General features: G+C 46.4%; 3 protein-coding genes across 4 annotated transcripts; 1 reads left to right on the forward strand and 2 right to left on the reverse strand.

Moving 5' to 3' along the window:
• The first annotated feature begins 8521 nt into the window (after nt 1–8521).
• Nucleotides 8522–11401, forward strand: LOC136492827 (acyl-CoA-binding domain-containing protein 4-like). The gene is made up of 6 exons (XM_066488870.1): nt 8522–9070; nt 9715–9820; nt 9917–10020; nt 10202–10293; nt 10385–10482; nt 10800–11401. The coding sequence occupies exons 1-6, from the start codon at nt 8619–8621 to the stop codon at nt 10965–10967; spliced, it is 1020 nt and encodes a 339-aa protein (XP_066344967.1). The 5' UTR covers nt 8522–8618; the 3' UTR covers nt 10968–11401.
• Nucleotides 11402–11575: 174 nt separating this feature from the next.
• On the reverse strand, nt 11576–13560 carry LOC136492826 (uncharacterized). Its single transcript, XM_066488869.1, has 6 exons — nt 12856–13560; nt 12559–12661; nt 12391–12456; nt 12121–12285; nt 11912–12005; nt 11576–11819 (listed from the first exon to the last, which is right to left on the reverse strand). The coding sequence occupies exons 1-6, from the start codon at nt 13418–13420 to the stop codon at nt 11688–11690; spliced, it is 1125 nt and encodes a 374-aa protein (XP_066344966.1). The 5' UTR covers nt 13421–13560; the 3' UTR covers nt 11576–11687.
• Nucleotides 13561–15435: 1875 nt separating this feature from the next.
• On the reverse strand, nt 15436–18900 carry LOC136494208 (uncharacterized). Of its 2 annotated transcripts, XM_066490371.1 has the most exons (8): nt 18743–18900; nt 17970–18079; nt 17098–17165; nt 16872–16985; nt 16592–16754; nt 16158–16304; nt 16023–16080; nt 15436–15756 (listed from the first exon to the last, which is right to left on the reverse strand). In XM_066490371.1, exons 2-7 carry the CDS (start codon nt 18042–18044, stop codon nt 16054–16056), a joined length of 594 nt encoding a protein of 197 aa, XP_066346468.1. In that variant the 5' UTR covers nt 18045–18079; nt 18743–18900; the 3' UTR covers nt 15436–15756; nt 16023–16053. The 2 variants fall into 2 exon arrangements, with proteins under 2 accessions (XP_066346468.1, XP_066346469.1); XM_066490372.1 differs by lacking the exons at nt 16023–16080; nt 18743–18900 and adding an exon at nt 17573–17725 and having other exon boundaries at nt 17970–18059.
• Nucleotides 18901–20676: the final 1776 nt, after the last annotated feature.

Consider the following 20676-nt stretch of genomic DNA (forward strand, 5'->3'; position numbering starts at 1 on the left):
CTTTAGCAGTATTTTTCAGCGAACGAACAGTGTTTTCCTCTCACAATAAATCAGCATAAGCTAAATTTTAGCGAAACGAACGGGGCAAGTATTTCTGAAGTGAACGCTAGAATTCCTTTGCCCTGTCCAGATCTGTTAGAGGAGTCAAGGGTCTATTGGACCTTAGCCCATTAGGGTTAATTAGTCGCTTGCTTAGGGGCCAAGTCAGACCTCTCTATATAATGAGAGGAGATGTATCAATCTATAATCAAGCAAGAGATTAGAAGGAAATCCCTTATCTCTTGCCGGCCGTGGGCGAAACCCCGTGGTCGGCCTCCCCCAGCGCCCTTGCAACCCTTGCCGCCACCGCTGTGAACAGTACCCCGTGGGCACTGTAGCTCCATAGTACTGTAGCACGCCGTCCCATCTCTGTCCCAACTGGCCGCATAACAAGATCCGTATCCAGTTTCATTTGGTTGCTCAACTAAGACTTAAACAGTTTTATGCATATAGAAATTATTAATTATGAATTGGGCAGGCTTAGATCGTTTGGTGTACGAGTGTTGAGACTGCAAAGTATATGAAATTAAAACCATGTTGCAATAGTAAACCTCAGTGACCGAACTGATGCCAACTGAAATGAAATAAGTAAAATTCGATGCGATCAGATCAAAGTGACAATTATAGCTATAGAGAAATGGCAATAATTGTACCACGCCTTCACAATAGGAGCACCAGTGTTCACAGTTGGAGAGTTGTCCGCCAGTTTACAGTTCATCAGTTTCATGATGCATATGTCTAATCTAGTATTAAAGGCATCTAATCCTTAAGTTGTCCAGCATCTCACTGATGATATACTATCCACTACTGTTCTTCCTTTTGATAACGGCGGCCTTGGGGGACTGGATGCCCCGGGACTGGGGGGAGTATGGCAGGTGGTAGCACCGGCGAGGAGGGGACTGGATGCCTCGTGTCACATGATGAGAGCAGAAAGCACTGCGAAACTCTTTGTCAAATGATGTGATTAGTTTCATTACGCCCAAAATGGAAAGAGTCCCACCAGTCAAGTGCAGCCCCCTGCAGCTGTTCTGCAATCTCAAGTTGCCTCTCAATTGCACGTAACCAGTCATCAGCTTAGAGAGGATCAGTGGAATGCTTGAAGACAGGCGGATGTCCCTTCAGAAACTCTCCCCTCTTGTCTAGGGGGTGCATTCTCATTTCCATTCCCATTGTTCTGCATGTTCTGAGCCATCTACTGGAGCAGTTGAGTTTGCATCATCATCAGTTGCTCCATAGTGATAGGGGATGGTGGCGGCAAGTTCTCGCCCCCTTGGTTGTTCCTCCTGGTGTTCACCATCTATAGATATATTATATAAGTCTCATATGTCCAGGATATGTGATATTTAAGAAATAACAGCATGCTGAAGGTAGATGATATAGAACCAAAGTCAAGAGATATATAACGTATACAAGAAAGATAAGCAGTCCGAACTTTTCTGGCGAGTTGTCAGACAACAGTCCAGTAAAATGAACATATCTTGCTCTCTGTTTATCATCTGAATACGAAGTTTACATTTCTAGAAAGCTTATAAAATTCTCTATAACTTTTATTTAGAATACATTCCTAGATTCCAAAGTTTAATTAGGCAAAAATAGATGATAATCAGTACTGCTCCAGATTTCTAACAGCACAGAAACATCAATCTTGCAATAGCTATATCTCACAAACCGTAACAGGTATTGAGGTGATTCCAGAGCCAAAAGAAAGATATAGAAGTCTACTCTTATCCATTAAATTTTCATGACCATTGAACATCCAGGACATGAGATATGAACTGATAAAGGTGGACTACTCAGAATGATACAGAACGGACAGTAGGATAAAAAGAAACCCAACTATTTATTCATATTATCCTTAAGCCTTAGTCTTAAACTAAATGACTGTGGACATGCCCACAAATCACCACAAGCATGACAAAAATTCAAATCAAACATTATCCATCATGACAATCATCCAACCACTTAAGTGATAATTGTTCAACCATTAAAAAGAAAAGAAACTAAACACACTCTCGCACATCTATGCGTGTTTATTATATATTTGTGGAAAATTCTCCTATGGGTCAATGTTGGTGCTGGTGTTGGGGTCTCCATGGCCTCCTCTGTTCCTTGGGGGTGATTCAGCAGGAATACTTGGCGCCTCCACATCAGGACCACCTTGTTGCTACTTCAACATGGCATTCTCAAGTGCAAGCTGCAGGTATGCCTTCCCCATGGCATCTAGCTCATCCAAGGTCTGGTCCAAGTCAGTGTTGGTCTGAGCCAAGTTCACCATAGTAGGCCTAAGCCTGAAGTTCTCCTCCCCAAGTGGTGTAGCGATGTTGCAGGTGGATTGACCGCTCCGACGGCAAGGAAGATAGCGATCCTCGTCCCATGCAATGTCGTCGAAGTGGCGGTCACGATTGACCACCAACGCCTGCCTAGCAGCATCTCGGATGGCAGCTGCACGTGTGAGCCGTGTTGTGATAGCACGGTGGATGTAGCGCACCCGACTCCCTTCGCGGATGTACACCTCCGTCTTCCAGAAGCCGGTGTAGTCGGGGTGGGTCCAGTGCTCCGTCCGGTACTGCACAGTGCATCTGGTGTGGTAGCGGCATACAAGGGAGAGAAGTTTTGGGTGGTAGTAGGCATCACCCTGCAAATCATAGTGGATCTCTATGGTCCACCCCTTAGCTAGTAGTGCGGCATGATAGTCATCACCGTCATCTCCACCATCTCCATCACCGTCACCATCACCATCATCTCCACTATCATCACCATCATCTCCATCATCACTACCATCATTACCCCCATCATTAGAATCAGAGTTGTCAGAAGCATCACCATCTTCAGGATCACCAGCTTCATCCTGACCCTCCTGTTCATCTTCCTCCATGGGCTCCTCATCAGATTCTTCTATCTCCATGAGCTCCTCAAACATGGGACCCTCTTCTGTCTCCTCATCCATGGGTTCATCTTCTAGCTTTTCCTCTAGAGGTTCCTCTATGGGCACCTCCATAGGTTGTTTCTCTTGGGGTTCCTCCGCCATGTTCCTCAATGCCTCAACTAGGTGTGGAGGAACACGCTTGCCCAGCATGAACCTCGTCCTCCTTGTTGGCATCACAATGGTACGCTTGTGGGCTATCAACTTGGTGCGGGCCATCTATAAAATTGAAAAGGTTGAGTATTAGAACAAGATAATTTTTTTGCAACAGATAATAGACAGAATATAAATAAAAAATTTATAGTAAACTAAAAGTAACAAAATAAAGATAATGTGATCATAAAAACATCCATTTCTAACTAGATTTATCATCCTACGGTCAGTTATAGCTTTGATGCTAATTTATCGCACCCAACTTTGCATAGCAAAATCAAGTACTCATATATGTGCGTTTAGGATGTCCAAACACATATGTACCCACAAATTATAATAATATCAAAGTAAAATACTTTATTACATCGCATATCTCATCATATTGTTATCACATAGTCTTACTCATCAGCAACATTATTACATAAAGTGGAAAACTAAGCCCAAACTACCACAGGGACTCTAACCGGTGAACATCAATCTAGAAATCATGGACATCTTTTGGGAACTCCTCATATATGACATATGTTACCCATCCAGGATTTTCATTTAATGTGAAACAAGTGTAAGCTCACCATGCTTAGCAAGTATAACAAAGGGATCTATGAGGCTCAAAGGCTTGACACGGTTTGACTGCGGTAAGCAATTTTAGTTAGTCAAGTTTTATTAAACCTGTGTCACTACTTTAGTGAATAAACCCAACCCAAGTGGTGATAATGAATAATCAAGATTATGTCAATTCCCAACCATCTATAGTACCCACTAATCATGAAGGATCTAGGCCGCTCGTATTCGTGAGCCCAGCTGTTATAACAGGTTAAAGAATTCTGTAGAATTTGTACAACTTTACCCATCGAGCCATGATTTCCAATGCTAGGGTTTACAAAGCCCACATCGCCTCTACCAAGGAAGCGTGGCAGGGTTTCACTACATAACCCTTCGCTAGTCGTACTAACAAGTGTAGCTGCTAAGGTTTTAGCTGTCTAGCCGTATGTGGCCCTCCTCCAGGAGTTGCACTCATGGTCGTGGCAAGGTACACACCCTAGTAGGAAAAGCAACATACCAACTATTGCCCCCCTCTTGCCCTTACGGAAAACTATAGACGAGCTAGTACAATCTAGTTAACAGGTTAAAGTCAGAGCCATTTGACACTTGGGGTTGTACAGAACCTCCTGAGTGGCCGCTTTAGGATTAAGTCCTTATGGAGAGGCACTAGAGCACTCAACCCAGTACTCTAACCCTCTAAGAGTTGCTAGGAAGCACCATTTTAACATGTTGCGTAAACCTTTAGTCATGTTTAATATTTATTTTATGTTGAGCACTGCAGCAACTATCCAAAATGCATCCCAAACCATAGGTAATAAGGATATATGATACAAGTAGTAATCTAGGTAAAATTCTTAAAGGCAATTCAAATTTAAACACATGCATGTATATGAATTGCAGAGTTCATAGGTACAAGGGGCCTTTGCTACACTTGCCTTCCTCAAAGTTTTCTTCTTGTTACTGCTGGTCACCCAACTGATCCTCAGTGACCTTGAACTGATCACCCTCTAAACGTGTTCCAAATCACCAATTAAGCATCCATTCCAGTCATCACATGCATACAAATATACTTCTATTAGAACAGTACAACAAATAATAAAAACATAGACTGAAAAGTTCTAAAACTAATCTACATACTGTTATGAACACATGAGCGAAATAATCATTCTAATCGGACTTAAAACGCAAAACTTATGCATAAAACAAGTTTCAGTGGCATTTCTGTGATTAATTCAAACTCAACTTTGAATTTAAACTAATTAAAGCTGAATTTAAATGTATTATGAATGGCGTGCACTATTATTTAGAAATACAGGGGCTAAATTGAAAGAAAATAGGACTAAAAAGACATGATTCTGAACCACGGTTGGACTGCGAGTTGATTTCGGGAAAACATAGGGGCTAAAGCACAAAAGTGTGTGGCGGTCGTGGTTGACCGCGTCGCTGGCTAACTGGGCGGCCACGTGGCGCGTGCTGGTTGGCTCGATGCACAATGTGCGCGTGGACGCGCTGACGTGGGCGCGGTGCACTGCGTCTATGGTCCATGGTGGACCCATCATGACCCCGAAAGGGTACGCTCTAATCAAAGCTGTCCACTTGTGATCTAACGGCGCCAACATGTCAGCGTGGAGCAGCCCGCTAGGGAAGAGGCTTTCGACGGTGACGCCATGGACGCTAGTGGCCCGAGCTCGCCGGTGATCACTGGAACGGCGATCCCGACTGCCCCAGACCAAACCGAGGGCACGAGAGTGACGAGTGCAACAGCGCGTGTTTGACACGGCATAAACGAAGGGCAGGGAGCTCATCGGAACGACGACCCCACAATGGCGCCATGGCCACGAGCACTGGACCTGCCGATACGACACTCCAGAGCACAAAACGCAAAACAAAGGGGACGGGGAGCACGTGGGGTATACCGTGAACGCGTTGAAGGGGTTCTCGTCGTCCGGGAGGGCTCTAATGTGATCGGTGATGTGCGGCGGTGGACTGAGGAAGAGTAAGCCATCGGTGAGCACCAAACAGTAAAATTCGTGACCAAAATGAGGGGGAGAGGGCACCTACTGTTACGGCGAGGTTCGGCGGAGCTCCTAGGCGCGTCCCCGATGGTAATCGAGCTCCGGAGCAGCGAGCTTACAGGAGGGGAGTATGAGCTCGGACTTGCTAACGGAAAGGGAGAGAGGGGGGGCTCGGCCGCGGGTTTTGTAGGAGAGCAGGGGCGGTAGAAGGGGAAACAAGCGCGATGTCAATCACCCGGCATCACCACAGGTTTTGAACGCCTGCCATGCTGGTTCGTTGGCCCGGCGGGTGAAGCCACCATTGATGGCAGGCGCACCATCTCCGATCGACAAGGAAGAAAGGAGAAGAGAGCGGCTGACGTGCGGGTCCTACGGTGCAGTGAGAGGACAGGGGGAACGGCGAGTGCGCGGGTATGGTTGCCGAGCGGGCCACTGTTGGGCCGAGTGGTGCGTCGAGCTGGGCTGCGTGGGCGTGCGCGTGCGGTGAAGAGAAGGGCGTAGGAGCGGGCTGCCGAGCAGGCCGTGCTGTTGGGCGGCCAATGGCCCAAGGCCAGAATGGGGTGCGGGGAAAAGAAAAAGAGAAGGTGGGCTGGCTCTGTTGTTGGGCTAGAAAGAGAGAGTGGGAAAAAGAAAAGAAAAAACTTTTTTATTTTCTAGTTTTTACAAACTTGCTCCAAATTCAAACTAGATTTGAATTCAAAGCCACTCAACTCTAACCCTACACTCAGACAAAAACTAAAATGCCTCGGCATGAATGCAGCAACCATGTTACTAAATATTATAATAAATTTTAATTAGCCAAAAATTATTATTTAACCTAGATTAAAATGCAAAAAAATTAATTAAATGCTCAAATTTAATTACTAAATTATAATAAATTCTTAAGGTGTTACACCTCGGGACGAGGAGCATCACCAACGTCGAGCGCAACGATACGAAAGACGGCACGCCGTTACTAACGGGCCTTCGAGGCCCTTACCGTAGCATGAAACTCAAACGAGACCAACTATAGAGGTATATGGCTTTTGATTGGGTGGCTAACCCCAACCAGGCCGCCAACTTTAAACTATTTGGTTGTCTATAGATAGCTCTAAGCCAGGCCCAACCAAGCCACTTTGGAGGCCCTAGCTTGGCTCCTGAAAAATGAGATTGAGATCTGTTTTTCGCTGGCCAGGCTTAACCAAGCCCTTGCGTGCATTCTCATCACCTCCCCGCGTTGCTCCTCCGTTCGCGGTCTCGTGCCCTGCTCCTCCGCTGTTCGCTCCCCTTCTCTGACCACCGCACTTGCGAATCCAGGGCTACCGGACTTCACGCATCTAGGGCCGTCGGACTTCACGCTCTGCTCCTCCCTTCGTCTTTACCACCGTCTGCGTCCTCCTCACTTCTCCAATCTCGAATCACCAGGTACCTGCTTCCCTACGGCGGTGCCGGTGGGTTGGCCGAAGAGTAGCTGCAGGCGCTCTTATCAGCCACCGCCACGGGCAACAAGCAGGTACAGCAGTACCACGACGTGTGTGGTGGCGGTAAGTACCGGAGTAACAGCTCCAGGTAAGTACCAGAGTAAGTATGGAGTAACAGCTCCCGGGTAAGTACCGGGGTAAGTATGAAGTAACAGCTCCAGGTACCAGGGTAAGTACCGGAGTAACAACTCCAGGTAAGTAACAACTCCCGGTAAGTACCGGGGTAAGTATGGAGTAACAGCTCCCGGGTAAGTACCGGAGTAAGTATGGAGTAACAGCTCCCGGGTAAGTACCAGGGTAAGTATGAAGTAACAGCTCTCCCGAGTAAGTATAGCATGGAGTAACAGCTCTCCCGGGTAAGTATGGAGTAACAACTCCCGGGTAAGTATGGAGTAACAGCTCTCGGGTAACTACCGGGATAAGTATGGAGTAACAGCTCACGGGTGTAAGTACCGAGGTAAGTATGGAGTAACAGCTCACGGGTGTAAGTACCGAGGTAAGTATGGAGTAACAGCTCCCGGATAAGTATGGAGTAACAGATCCTGGATCTGGATAAGTATGGAGTAACTGCTCTCCCGGATAAGTACCGGGGTAGGCTCTCTCCCTGCTCTCCCGGGTAAGTAGCGTAACTGCTCTCCCTAAGTAGGGTAACTGCTCTCCCGGATAAGTACCGGGGTAAGGATCGGCTCTCTCCAGGAGCTCAGGAGCTCAAGTGACTTCTCTCCCGGAGCTCCTGAATAAAGTATGAAGTGACTGCTCTCCCGGATAAGCACCGGGGTAAATGACTGCTCTCCCGGGTAAGCACCGGGGTAAGAAGTGACTGCTCTCCCGGATAAGCACCGGGGTAAATGACTGCTCTCCCGGGTAAGTACCGGGGTAAGGATAGGCTCTCTCCCTGCTCTTCCGGGTAAGTAGCTTCTGGATAAGTATGGAGTAGGTGCCCGGGGCTTCGGGCCTGTTTGGTTCTTTACTTGTCAATCTCGAATGGCGATGGGATCTCCCTCAGGCGTCCGACGATAGACGCCTGGGTTGAGATGCCTGTCTGGGGAGGCAGCCCCTTCCTTATATAGGCGCCTAGCTCGCCCTTGCCTGGTTGCTGCGCCGAGGTGGGACTAAACTCTGCGCCTCTAGTTGAAACCAAGACGCCTCGCGCTTCCCACCCGTTAGATTGAGCATGGACGGTTCCGCATGCCGCACTGTGTGAAACAAAGGGAAAACGTGATGCTTTGCTGGGCCGACAAAGATGCAGCTAGATGGGCCAAGCCTGGTACGTTCGTCGAATCCACGATCCGTTCTGGGTCACCGCCGGTACGCTACGAGCCATTTAACGTTTTGGTCCCTGGCGTTTACCTCTTTTACTTTCTCATCCTTCTTCCTTCCCCACGGGCCCTACCAGGCTACCACTTCCAGTTTCGGAGTTCCCCAGTCTCCACCCCCATCTCCACCCAAGTCACCGCACCGCCGCATCTAGGTCACCGCCTCGCCATGGCCGGGGACTGGCAGGAGCTGGGCCAAGCGGCGGCCATCGGCCTCCTCTTCGCCTTCCTGGTCGCCAAGCTCATCTCCACCGTGATCGCCTTCAAGGAGGACAACCTCCGCATCACGCGCTCCCCTCCGTCCTCCCCCACCGCCGCCGCCGCCCCGGACGCCCCGGTCCCCGCGGCTGCTCCCCTCCCCTCCCACGACGGCTCCACCGACGGCGGCAGCGGCAGCGGCAGCGACAGCGACAGCGACAGCGACTGGGAGGGCGTGGAGAGCACCGAGCTCGACGAGGAGTTCAGCGCCGCCTCCGCCTTCGTCGCGGCCTCCGCCGCCTCCGGCACCAGCGTCCCCGAGGAGGCGCAGCTGCGCCTCTACGGCCTTTACAAGATCGCCACCGAGGGGCCCTGCACCGCGCCGCAGCCGTCCGCGCTCAAGCTCAAGGCCCGTGCCAAATGGTAGATTCCAACCCATCCCCTCTTTCTCGTGCTAGGTTCTGCTGATTTGAATTTGAGTTCCGTGCGGTTTTTTCTATCTATATTTAAGATCAGCGGCATGGCCTATCGGAAGTAAACATAATATATGTTGCTCCTATCTCACGCATAACTTAGTCCTAATTGTTAACTATTGAGCCTGTCTGTACACTGATCATTCATGCTAGTGTTGCCTGAGCATAAAATGACTTTGATCCTGTGTCCTTGCTTTGTGTCCAAGAGTGCCAGTCATCATGCTGCATAACTCTGCAGTGCTTAGGTTTTTCAGCGTGCCGCTGCTATTTTGTGTTTCGAGACTTAGTATTAGCAAGCACTTGAACTCACGGATCGACTGCTTACAGCTAACTTACTCCCTCCATTCTAAATTGTAAGACGTTTTGGCTTTTATAGATACATTACTTCAACTATGTATCTAGACATAGTGTATATCTAGGTGCATAGCAAAAGCTATGTATCTAGAAAAGCTAAAATATCTTATAATTTGGAATGGAGGGAGTATATTATTAGCATACCACTGTCGTTGGCTTCACTCTCTTCCTGTGCTCGTTGATCTTGAAAAAATTACTTCAGTTTATTAACATTGTCCATATGTGATCTGAATATGCCAGGAATGCTTGGCATAAGCTGGGTGCTAAGCCTACAGAAGAAGCTATGCAAGAGTACATCACAATTGTTCAGGAGCTATTCCCTAACTGGGATGCAGGTGCAAGTGCGGTAAGTCCTGTGGGATCTTATTGACCTCACTCTTGCTGCAGTCTGTACAACAATCCTCGTGACAGTGTTGGCTTATCCATGAGATAATAATTTCAGAAAAGGAAAGATGAAGATAACATTGCTTCTGCATCAGCTTCGAAGGGGCCCATGGGACCTGTGTTTAGCAGTTTGATGTATGAGGAAGACGAAGGAAATGATTCGTAAGTGGTGTTTACCTCATGGGCATCTTCTCCAGAAGTGTATATATGCTATAAATGTTACCTACCTTGGACTACTGTTTGTACAACAACAACAACAACAAAGCCTTTAAGTCCCAAACAAGCTGGGGTAGGCTACTTGGACTACTGTTTGTAATTGGAACAAACTTAAATGTATATGCAGAGAACTTGGTGACATCCATGTTTCAGCGAGGGAAGGAGCAACTGATGACATAGTGAAGCTTCTGGCAGCTGGTGTGGAAGTCAACGTGAGAGGTTTGTGCTTCCAAACTATAAACTATCTAATGCTTATGTTATACATATAAGCATAATGCCTTAAATTTGGTTTGGTATATGGTATCTTCAGATACTGAAGGTAGAACTCCGTTGCACTGGGCTGTTGATCGTGGCCATCTAAGTGCTGTTGAGGTTCTTGCAAAAGCAAATGCAGATCTGAATGCTAAGGTAAATTGAAATGTATACTTATTGTGTTCTACTATTCATGGCAGATTGATTTGATGAGTAACATGGATCAATAGGTGCTAATCTAGTTATATAGCTGAATGAAGTGTATTTGGTTGTTTGCATCTTAAACTACATTAAATAGAAAACATGTTAGCTATGCTCTGTAGTGCAGCATGCCATGATCTCTTGAGACATTTAGGTTTATGAGACTAGTATTACCCTTGTTTGTTGTCTGGAGTGCAGCATGGCATGATCTCTTGAGTCATTTAGGTTTATGAGACTAATGAACTGAACTGAACTGTCTCTTCCATGTTCAGGACAATGAAGGGCAAACAGCACTCCACTATGCTGCCGTTTGTGAAAGAGAAGACATTGCAGAATTGCTCGTCAAGCATCATGCTGATCTTCAGATCAACGATGAGGATGGGAACACAGCACAGGACTTGTGCCCATCGAGCTGGTCTTTTATGAACCAGGCAAACTGACAACACGAATATACAGATATGCTATGCTAAGTGTCATCTGCCAAGAAACATGCTACCTTACATTAGCTGCATCCTAAGCCCATACTGCACTTGGTCATGTGCTCTTTCGTTATGGGGACATATGGTGTATATCTAGTGTCCTGTTTGAAGTGTGGGAAATTAGACAAGTTGTTTGCCGCGACCTGTGCTGTACGTGGCGCCCTCTATGAAGGTTGGGAAATCAGATGAGTTGTTTTTATCGACCTCATCGAACCAGTTGTCAAAAGTCAAGTCCTTGCAGTATTAGTGCTGGGAGATACATGTACTGCTTTACTAAGAAGAATTGTGCTGAACACCAATGGTCTGTTACTGTTAGTGAAAGTAACTACAAACGTACATGGTTCATCAGTTTTTTTGGCAATTCGTGAACCTGTTGTACCTTGTTAGTTGTTACCTTTGTATTGGCCCTCTCGTGCATTTGTGTGGGATTTAAATATTATATGGGGTTGGAGATGACAGTTAGAAAACCTAAAGTTTTTTTTTTTTGAAAAAAAAAAAGAAACAGAGGCTCTTGAATGTTTAGTTTTTTTAATGAAAAAATACCGTAAAACAGACAGTGGGTCACGATGAACAAAATTGATCTTTGCAGTTGGTTGTCAGCTGTACATTTTTCATTTCTTTTTGGCTGCGAACTCCTATTAGAAAGTAAAGAACCTCCCTGTCCTGTCCTGGCTTAACTGCTCATAGCTCGTCGTGGGAGTCACTATCAACTTCATTGCTGTAATGATCATCCGTATAAACGGTGCTGTAGAAGGATACGTAGTCATCTAGCATCTCCTCAAGCGATAATTTGCCGTCTTGGTTAACATCAGCCTGTGCCAATATGCATAGTTGCAATTAAGAAAAAAAACAAGGAAATTAAAGTAAATCTAGTTGCTAGTTTAATAATTTGGTGTGGCCACCACCTTCATCAAAAACTTGGCATGTGAAGTAGCATATGAGAACTCCCCTGTAATGAGGCACTGCAGTACAGAGCGTGCTTCTTCCACCGTCAAGTAGCTGAACATTGGAAGAAAAAAAAAGGATAAAATCTTGCAAAACATTTTTTTAAAAAAAACTATAGGTTAACTCTACTATTTCATAAGCTTGTCAAATTATTATTAGAATGTTTTACTTGTCCATGTCAGCGTCCAATTCTCTGAACTTCTTTTCAGCTTCGGCACGCTCAAGATCATGGCCACCGTCGTGGTGATGTGCACCGGAGATGTGGAGAATCATGTGAGATTGGGCAACGAACTCCTCCAAGCTTAACTTGCCATCTCCGTCATGGTCCATCTCACTGTTCTCCACCCAAAACAACCAAACAAATATTACTACTCGCAAGAGTAAAAACACAAAGGAATTAGGTATTTTAACGTGTTCCCAAACCACTCGTCGATCGTGCCTTAGTTTGTCCTTCAGAAGCCACCGCATCACGCTCTCTTGGCTGCTGTCTTCAGGATGCAAGAAGCTGTGATGGCAGCATATTTACGTTACCAAAAAAAAAGGTTGTAGAAGAAAAAAAAATCAGAATGTGTATATATTATGTGGTATAAATATGACGTATTTATACTCGTTGAATTCGACGGCGTTGAGCGAGCCGTCTCCGTCTCTGTCCGCGCTTGCAAACTTGTTCATCGACCACCCCATTTTACCATGTCCCATGTTGCTCCAATCTTAACATTCGTTTTCAATGCAGGAATTTCATAGAAATCGTGTAGTAATTTAACATGAATCAGTAAAATTTCATATGGAAAAACGCAGAAACGGAATAAAATTCTCGCGTTCGGAGAAATAATGTTGTTCCATCTGCATCAGTACGTAGCAACCCGTAATGTTGTGAACCCGAGATTTTTACGCACGCACTCACCTGCGAAGAACTCGCGCAGCGTGACGGCACCGTTGCCGTCCATGTCGTGCCGGGCCATCTCCCTCCGCGTGACGGCGTCCAGGCGGGCAGCGGCCTGCCGGCGCAGCCAGGCCTCCAGCTCGCCGACGCCGACGCCGCCATCCCTGGGCGACCGGTCAAGGATAACGAACAGGTACGCGAGGCGCTGCCGCACGTCCAGCGGCCCGTCCAGCCCGAAGTACCGGTGCATGGGGCCGAGCTCGGCGTCGAAGCGCGACCAGTCGGGCAGCAGCCGGTCGAGCTTGTCGCGGAACGTGTCGATGTCAGGGAGGCCGCCGCCAGGGGCGGGGGCGTGGGCGTGGACGCGGAGCGGCTGCCCGGACATGCCGAAGCGGAGGACGATGTTGCCGGACCCGGACGGAGTGTTGTTGGCACGGTGGCCACCGGCGCGGCGGTGCGCGCGGACGACGGCGGCGGGGACGGGGACGACGAATGCCGGGTCGGAGAGGGACATGAGGAGGTGGTTGTACACGCAAAACAGCGCGACGGCCGACAGGAAGACGACGGCCACCGCGGAGCCTGCCATGGTTCAGCCCCGGGCAGCCAGCGAGCGGCCGGTGGCCACGCACCTCGGCCGGCTGGATGTGTGGCGCTCGTGCTCACCCTACCTCCTCCGCGAGAGGAGGGTAGGTGGCACGGCGGAAGGAATGCGTCGGTGCGTCGGCCGGCCGGGTGGAGCTGCCGGAGCGAGCAGCGGTGGTGTATTTGTACTGTACCGTGGCACTGGCATGGAATGGCACCCCGACGTTGGTGGGCGGCCGGTGGCTGACTGGCCGGCCTCCGAAGCCGCGCGCGTCCAGAATTGGCTAGTGCTCTGGCCTACCGTGCATTGTTCTCTCAAATCTTTGGATGGATGTCGTGCTTCCTGCAAGTGCAAGGTGGGCTGGCCTGCCTGGGCTTTGCGTTGTTGGGCTAACGCATGTCTCCTGCTTGTCCCAGCCTCCCAGGATACGGTCGGCTCCTAAACGTGATTACTAGTTTTGTTTTTTTCCTTTTAACTTTTGCACCACATTGGCCGCTGAAATCAGTTTAACAGGGTTCATACGCCGATCTGCGGATGTCCCCGTCTGACCGCGTGGAAATCGTGGTTAGCAACCTCAAACTCAAAGTCAATAAATAAATTCCTCGCACACTACATGTTGTGCCTAGCCCTTTTTAGCTTTTTTTTTTCCTTCGGTTGTTACTGCCGGCAACGGCAAGTGTCATGTTCGTTTGGTATTGTTTTGGCTGGTTCTAATATACATTATTTTTCTCTCAGATCAAATCAGTCAATAATACTTTTAGCCATAACTTATAAGCCAAACACGATCAAGCGAACAGGCTGAAGGACCAGGCCTCCAGACTGTCGTCTTGTTCGCTGGGTTTATAAGCCGTACTTTTTCAGTCAACGAACAATATTTTTCTCTTACAATAAATTAGCCAACAGCACTTTCATAGCTTATCAACCAAGCGAACAGGGGCATGTAAACGTAGAGGCAAATTCTTGACGAAAATGCAGAAAGTGGTGGGCATGTTTGGGCTACAGCTTTTTGCTCCACGCATGAAAAACATTTTTCAGCATGTAGCGGTATTCCTCGATAGTTTTGTTTTTGTTTTTACAGATCGTTGCAGTTCTTGCATGGCAAATCCAAGGCACTTGAATATTGGTGGTTGCCTCGAATTCAATAATCTGTCTGCGATAGTCACTCGTCACACTAGTCAGAATATGGACACCAAGATTTGGCCGTAGCCTACCAGAATACATATATATACCTATAACATGAAACTACAGGAAGAACTGGTCCTAAAGGGGAAAATCTTTCGCCTACTCTCATCCAAGCAGTACTGAAGTACAAGACACATCAGGTAGTTTCTTTCTTTTTTGGATGAATCCTGTTTAAACAAAAACAAGGTTCTGAAATCCTGTTTAAAAAATGCCCTTCTTTCCTCTAATAACTTCACATCAAAGCACCATTTATATAAATGTACCAGACAAGAAGAAAACGAGAAAGGTTTGAAAGAAGAAAAAGAATGGAAGGGCACTGCATTCTCAACCAAGTTTGCGGTCAATAAGCATCATGCAGTGATGCAATTCAAATTTAAAAGTTTGCAGGTAATACAACATAATACAATTGCTGTATGGTTTTAAGTAACCTCATAATTCAGCAATCTTCAAGCTAGAGTCTCTACATCCTCTTCCCTCAACAAGACAAAATTTAAGTTCGTTCAAAAGCTAGTCTTTAAATATCAACTGTTGTTGAGACAGCCATACTGGTCTGCAAGTTCGCAAGAATAAAAGCACAACTTTACATAAATCCAGCAAGCAGGAACTTCCCTGCAAGAAGTGCACTAATCTTGCTTCATGGCTAAGATGGAAAGGTTGTAGCTTCTGACACGAGCAAGTTAGAATTCAAAGTCTGAGAGAACTGTGATTTTACCATATTGAGTGCAAGAAGTACACAGGAAAATTAAGTTTCTAAGTCGAGCAAAACTAAATGTTAACACACAAGTTAAAATGTTATCAACATCTGCTTTCTTGGATGGCACACTGACCAAAAGGCATCCACATGTAAACAGAGGCAATGAATTTAGTAAAACTGCTTGTACAACTTACAAAGTGGTAAGTTGTACTATAAAATAATACATCATGAAGAAAATTGTCACTAACAGAGATATTATAAACTTTACTCAATCATCTAGAGCAAGAAATCATTGCCAACAACTAGTTAGAAGCTCCCTGGTACAGAAAACGTCTCATGTACCCTATACCTTCAGACCCAGGATGACATGTGTCCTTTCATTGTTGCAAAAATAGTCTCTTCAAGCATTACAAGGGTGCTATTCCATCAGGCAGCAGCACTGGAGAGAGAGGCAGCGCACATCCTGCAAGATAATCACAAATCAGTTCACACATGTATAGTTTAAGAAGCAGGTCCAAGTACAGAACAAATGCTTCAAAGTTGGTACCTATAAACACCCTAAACTGAATATCTATGCAATTAGCTGCGACAGCTGAACTAGCCATATGCACAGAATATCATGTCTTTACTGATCTAAGACAAGTAAGCTTTGGCCCATATAGAACACTACAGAACTATTGCACTACTGAAAGTACATCTCAAGTAAGATAAAAATGCAAGGAGTAATACCTATTGTACATCATATATTCATATGTGATCTCTACTCCAGAAATTCTTCCATAAGACCCTATAGTAAGTTCAGCATCATATTATTACCAAAAGAGATACTGATCGAAGGACATCACAAAGAAACAGATAGCAAACCTGTGATATAAATTGTTCTACGTCTGTGCGCCTTAGGAAATGGAGTGAGTTCTTGGTCGATGACACAGAATGGTCACCAAGAGATACTTCGCCAATGTCCTCCAGCACCCGAACCTGAATGTAAGGATCCTTGGGAGGAACCATATCCTGTAATAAAGGGTATAAGATGTCATGTGGGGAAAGAGATTCACCCGCAGAGCTAATGGTGCGCCTTTAGGGGTAATTATGTGCGCACCGTTAGCTGGTGCTATTTTTTAACAAAATAGGGAGCCGAGGGGCAAAACCTCGCTCCACATCTACCAGCGGCTACGCTCTGCGTAGCCAAGGTTCTCCACCTCCAGCACCTCCATTACCCACAACCCGACGCCATAACATAAGAAGTCTGATATCTCATCCCTAAGAAAGCATAAGAAATAGAAAAAAAAACTCCATACCACTGTCAAATCTATATCCATCTCTGAAATGTATGATTTCATGGCTGCAGAGTGGTTCTTGAAGTACTCTTTCTCTGAGAAATGGAGCTTTTCTTGTATGTTGTGAGGAAGTACAGGGCCAACCTTCCATCTAAAACTCTGAATAACTTCTGCTCGGTTGTACCTATTTGGATATAATTCTTTCAGCTAAAGTACACACATAATCAATTTTAAGCATGTGCTATCAGCATAAACAAGAGAAACAAAAAGTTAGGTCATCAGTGAACTTTTCGTTTTGTACATGTAAGCTATAAGACATCTTTTGTTATGGAGCAGGGAAAGATGGTGGATAGCTGCACCATAGTGATCCTCATTTCTAGTTGTCTCGATATCTAAGTTTTGCTCCACCATTTTCCTGTCATAAGCCAGGTCTAGTCAGTAAACTGTGCATTGGAAATGCCAATTAATCAGGGTAATTTTATATCAAGATGGTCAACAACTCAACAATCTAGTAGGATACAATTTACCTGATCAATGATTGAAATTGTGAATTGTGCTCATTGCACTCTCTAATCACCTGATCAAACACGTCACTCTGCACATTTCCAGAGATTGCATGTTAAGTAGAAAAGAAACTAAAAGGAACTGTGACAATCAAAGTCACATTGCTTCTGATAACGGAACACTAGTACAAGTATTTTCAACCTTTTTAGTTTTTTTTTGCACTATACAATGACATAGTACACAATATTGCAGCGGTACCCTTAGTTTCGTTCTGAATATTTCATAAACCATGACTGTTTACATCCATATTAAATACACACGGCAAAAAATATGATTATGAATTAATGAAACATGTAGTGATCTTTTTTATCTAAATTCATATGTATGTATAGGGTTTAACTTGATAGAGAATTAAACCAGGTCCCATATGATTTTCTTCCAAATTCAGATAGCACATACTAACTAACATGCTTAGAACGGAGTTTAAAAGGCACTCACTCGCAGGCACATCTGTCAGCCAACCAACAATATTTGATCAGACGGGCAGACCCAGTGCCGGAGGCTCCCACATGAGTGGGGTCTGGGGAAGGGAAAAACCGAGGCAAGCCTTCCCCCCGCAAATCTGCGGAGAGGCTGCTTCGAACCCACGACCTGGTGACTCAGTGAGAATATTTGATCAGACGGTTTATGATTTTTGAGGTGCTACCACAGAAGTAAAGTAACACTTTCGACTGAGGATACAAGAAGTTTTCTACATGCAATTTCACCCATCGGACACAGAACACACCAGATCACACAAAATGGCCGCCTGTCACAGACATAAACGAGATAGAAGAAGGAATCACTCTGATTCCAAACTAGTAACTGCAGGTGAGTACAGAGAAGCGAAAATTACGTTGAATGGTGCGAGCTGGCCAGCCTCAGAGGAGTCGATCTCCTTCAGCAGCTGTGACGCACGCCTCCCGTACATCCTCCTCCTGAACCCAGGATGGAACTTGGGTATCCCTGAGCGGTGGATCAAAAAATGTTTAATCCAAAAGGCGGAAAGTCCAGTCATGTCAACAACTAAAGTATAAACTGTTCAGAGTAAAGATTTCTCAACTATTTAAGAGAAAGCACAAGACATTATAAAATTACAGTCTAATAACATTCTCAAAAAAAAAGCGACCCTTTATGGCTTGGAAGTGTTTGTCATTGATGGTGTCACTGTCCTTAATTTCCATAAAAATTCATGTTCAATAAAAACAGCCAAGCAATAGTTCAAGCATTGATTCTCCACTCTATTTCTTAAACTTATTTTCTTCACACAATTCATTCAAGGAAAATTCATCTCAAAACTAACAGCTGCTAGTTACTACAGCAAGTTGAAAAGCTTGTACACAAGCTTGTGTTTTGAGGTTCTTCTTTATTTCAACAAACATAATAGAAAGCTCAGTAAGATTTTTCGCTATTCTAAACCTTTCATCTCTACAGGTATGGGTCAGGGGCGGACCCAGTAAAGGATCTACACCCGATAATTTTTGTAAAACAAATCGAACTTAGTGGGCATAAGGCATCCATAATTCCATATACACTTTTTAATTAGAATCAGATCCAAATGCAAATGGTAAATTAGGGTTTGGTAATCGGTTTCGCACATCAGGAAGGGAGGGCCAAGTGTGGGCGTACCTGGTGGTGCTCCTCGCCGACGAAGGGCGAGACCTGGGCACCTGGCGTAGGGCGGCAGTGACGGCCGCTCGGACGTCGCGATCCAAGAGGGAGAGGGAGCGAGAGAGAGCGCGCACGTTGGGGGTAACGAAGGAAGAGAAGGCACGCTGACGCTGGCCGCCCAGTCTCTTAAAAAACACTTAAAAAAACACTTAAAAATCATTGAAAAACATACGTAATATTTAGATAAAACACTTGCAACATATGTGTGAAACATAGACAATATTCAAATAAATACACTTGCAACATATGTCTAGAAAAATAGATGAAACGGTGGGAACAGAAGCTTGCAACATACGTATAGAACCATTGCAACATATACAAAACATCATGATCTACTTTTGCAATATCCACATGAAACACTTGCAACATACCTCTAAAACATATGAAACACTTCAAACATACCCCTACAACGTGCGTTTTCACCCTTGTTCTTCCATACGACGCATCACAGAGCAAGGGATGGGCAGGCGAAGGGCAGCGCTGTCGTGACCCCTTCCGGAAGCGAGTGGAGGGGGGGGGGACAGGCCATCGACGAGCTTTGGCCGCTGTAGGGTATTAACCCCTATACCCTTACGGCTAGGCTTGGGCCGGCCCGGATCAGTGGGTTCGGTCCACCAAAAGACGACGCGCGGCCCGGCTAACCTGTTCGGAGTCCCGCGTAAGGAGTCAAGGCAGATTTGGCGATCAAGCAAGATCCTGATCGGTTAGAATAGGAATCCTTATCCAGCCACATATGGCAATTGTAACTGGCTAGGATTAGTTTCCAGATCTGTAACCCTGCCCCCCGGACTATATAAGGCGAGCAGGGGACCCCTCTAAAAAACATCTCTCATTGACATACAGTAATACAAATCAGACGCAGGACGTAGGTATTACGCCTTCTTGGCGGCCGAACCTGGATAAAACCTCGTGTCTGTCTTGCGTCACCGTCTTGTTTGAGGCTTACGCATCTGTCTGTCGATAATCTACTACCTTGGGCATACCCCTAGGTAGACTACCGACCATATTTCATCGACAGTGCCGTGCCAGGTAGGGGGTGTGCGTACTGCTCTCCAAGCAAACAAGATGGTCATCATCTCCAGCTCCATGGCTACGCCGAACGGCCTCACGTTCACCGTCGGTCAGATCATCTGGACCACCGGCTCCGACGACTCCATCGCCATGACCACGGAGGAGGCGTGGATTCAGTCCGTGCCGACCACTACTTCACCTGTATTGGCTACGGCTCCGACCACGACGGATACGGCTCTGACCACGATAGATCTGGCTCCAACCACGGTACATCTGGCTCCAACCACGGCTACGTCACCTTCAGCCATGCCGATAACCCGTCATCCGCTTCCCCGCTACAAAGGGAAGCAGATCGACAACATCGACCTGCTCGACTCCATCGATCGGGTCGGCACCAAACTCGCTGAAACCCTAGCTCTGGTAAGTACGATTCAAAGTCAATCTAATGAGCAGGTAACCGCTCCCCACAACAGATCTACCCGACCAGCTCGGACCAGTCGTCCTGCACGACTTAGAACAGATCTTGTGGTCATATCTACTCCTGAGGGGCGCTCCGCTCGTCGCCAGTCGGCCTTCACAACGGGTCTCCGACTCTCCGAGTACAAAGCCTCGACGGAGAACCACCAGGTCCAGCCCTACGGCCTGCGAAACACTGCCTCCAGCTACGCGTACAACTTATAAAGCTGCTCGGATCTGTGTTTTATGCATCGACCTCGGCCGAAGCCACGCAACTTCGTCAACATGATCCGGATTGAAGATTATCAAGAAGGATCCGTCCACATGGTCCAAGAGGGTGACTCCAGCTCCTCGTCTGGCATCGCATCTGATGCCTCCGTCCACACCAAGCTCCAGCATCACGGAGATAAAGGCGTCGAATACGA

Source organism: Miscanthus floridulus, chromosome 11, assembly GCF_019320115.1.
Source record: "Miscanthus floridulus cultivar M001 chromosome 11, ASM1932011v1, whole genome shotgun sequence".
Lineage (NCBI taxonomy): Eukaryota > Viridiplantae > Streptophyta > Magnoliopsida > Poales > Poaceae > Miscanthus > Miscanthus floridulus.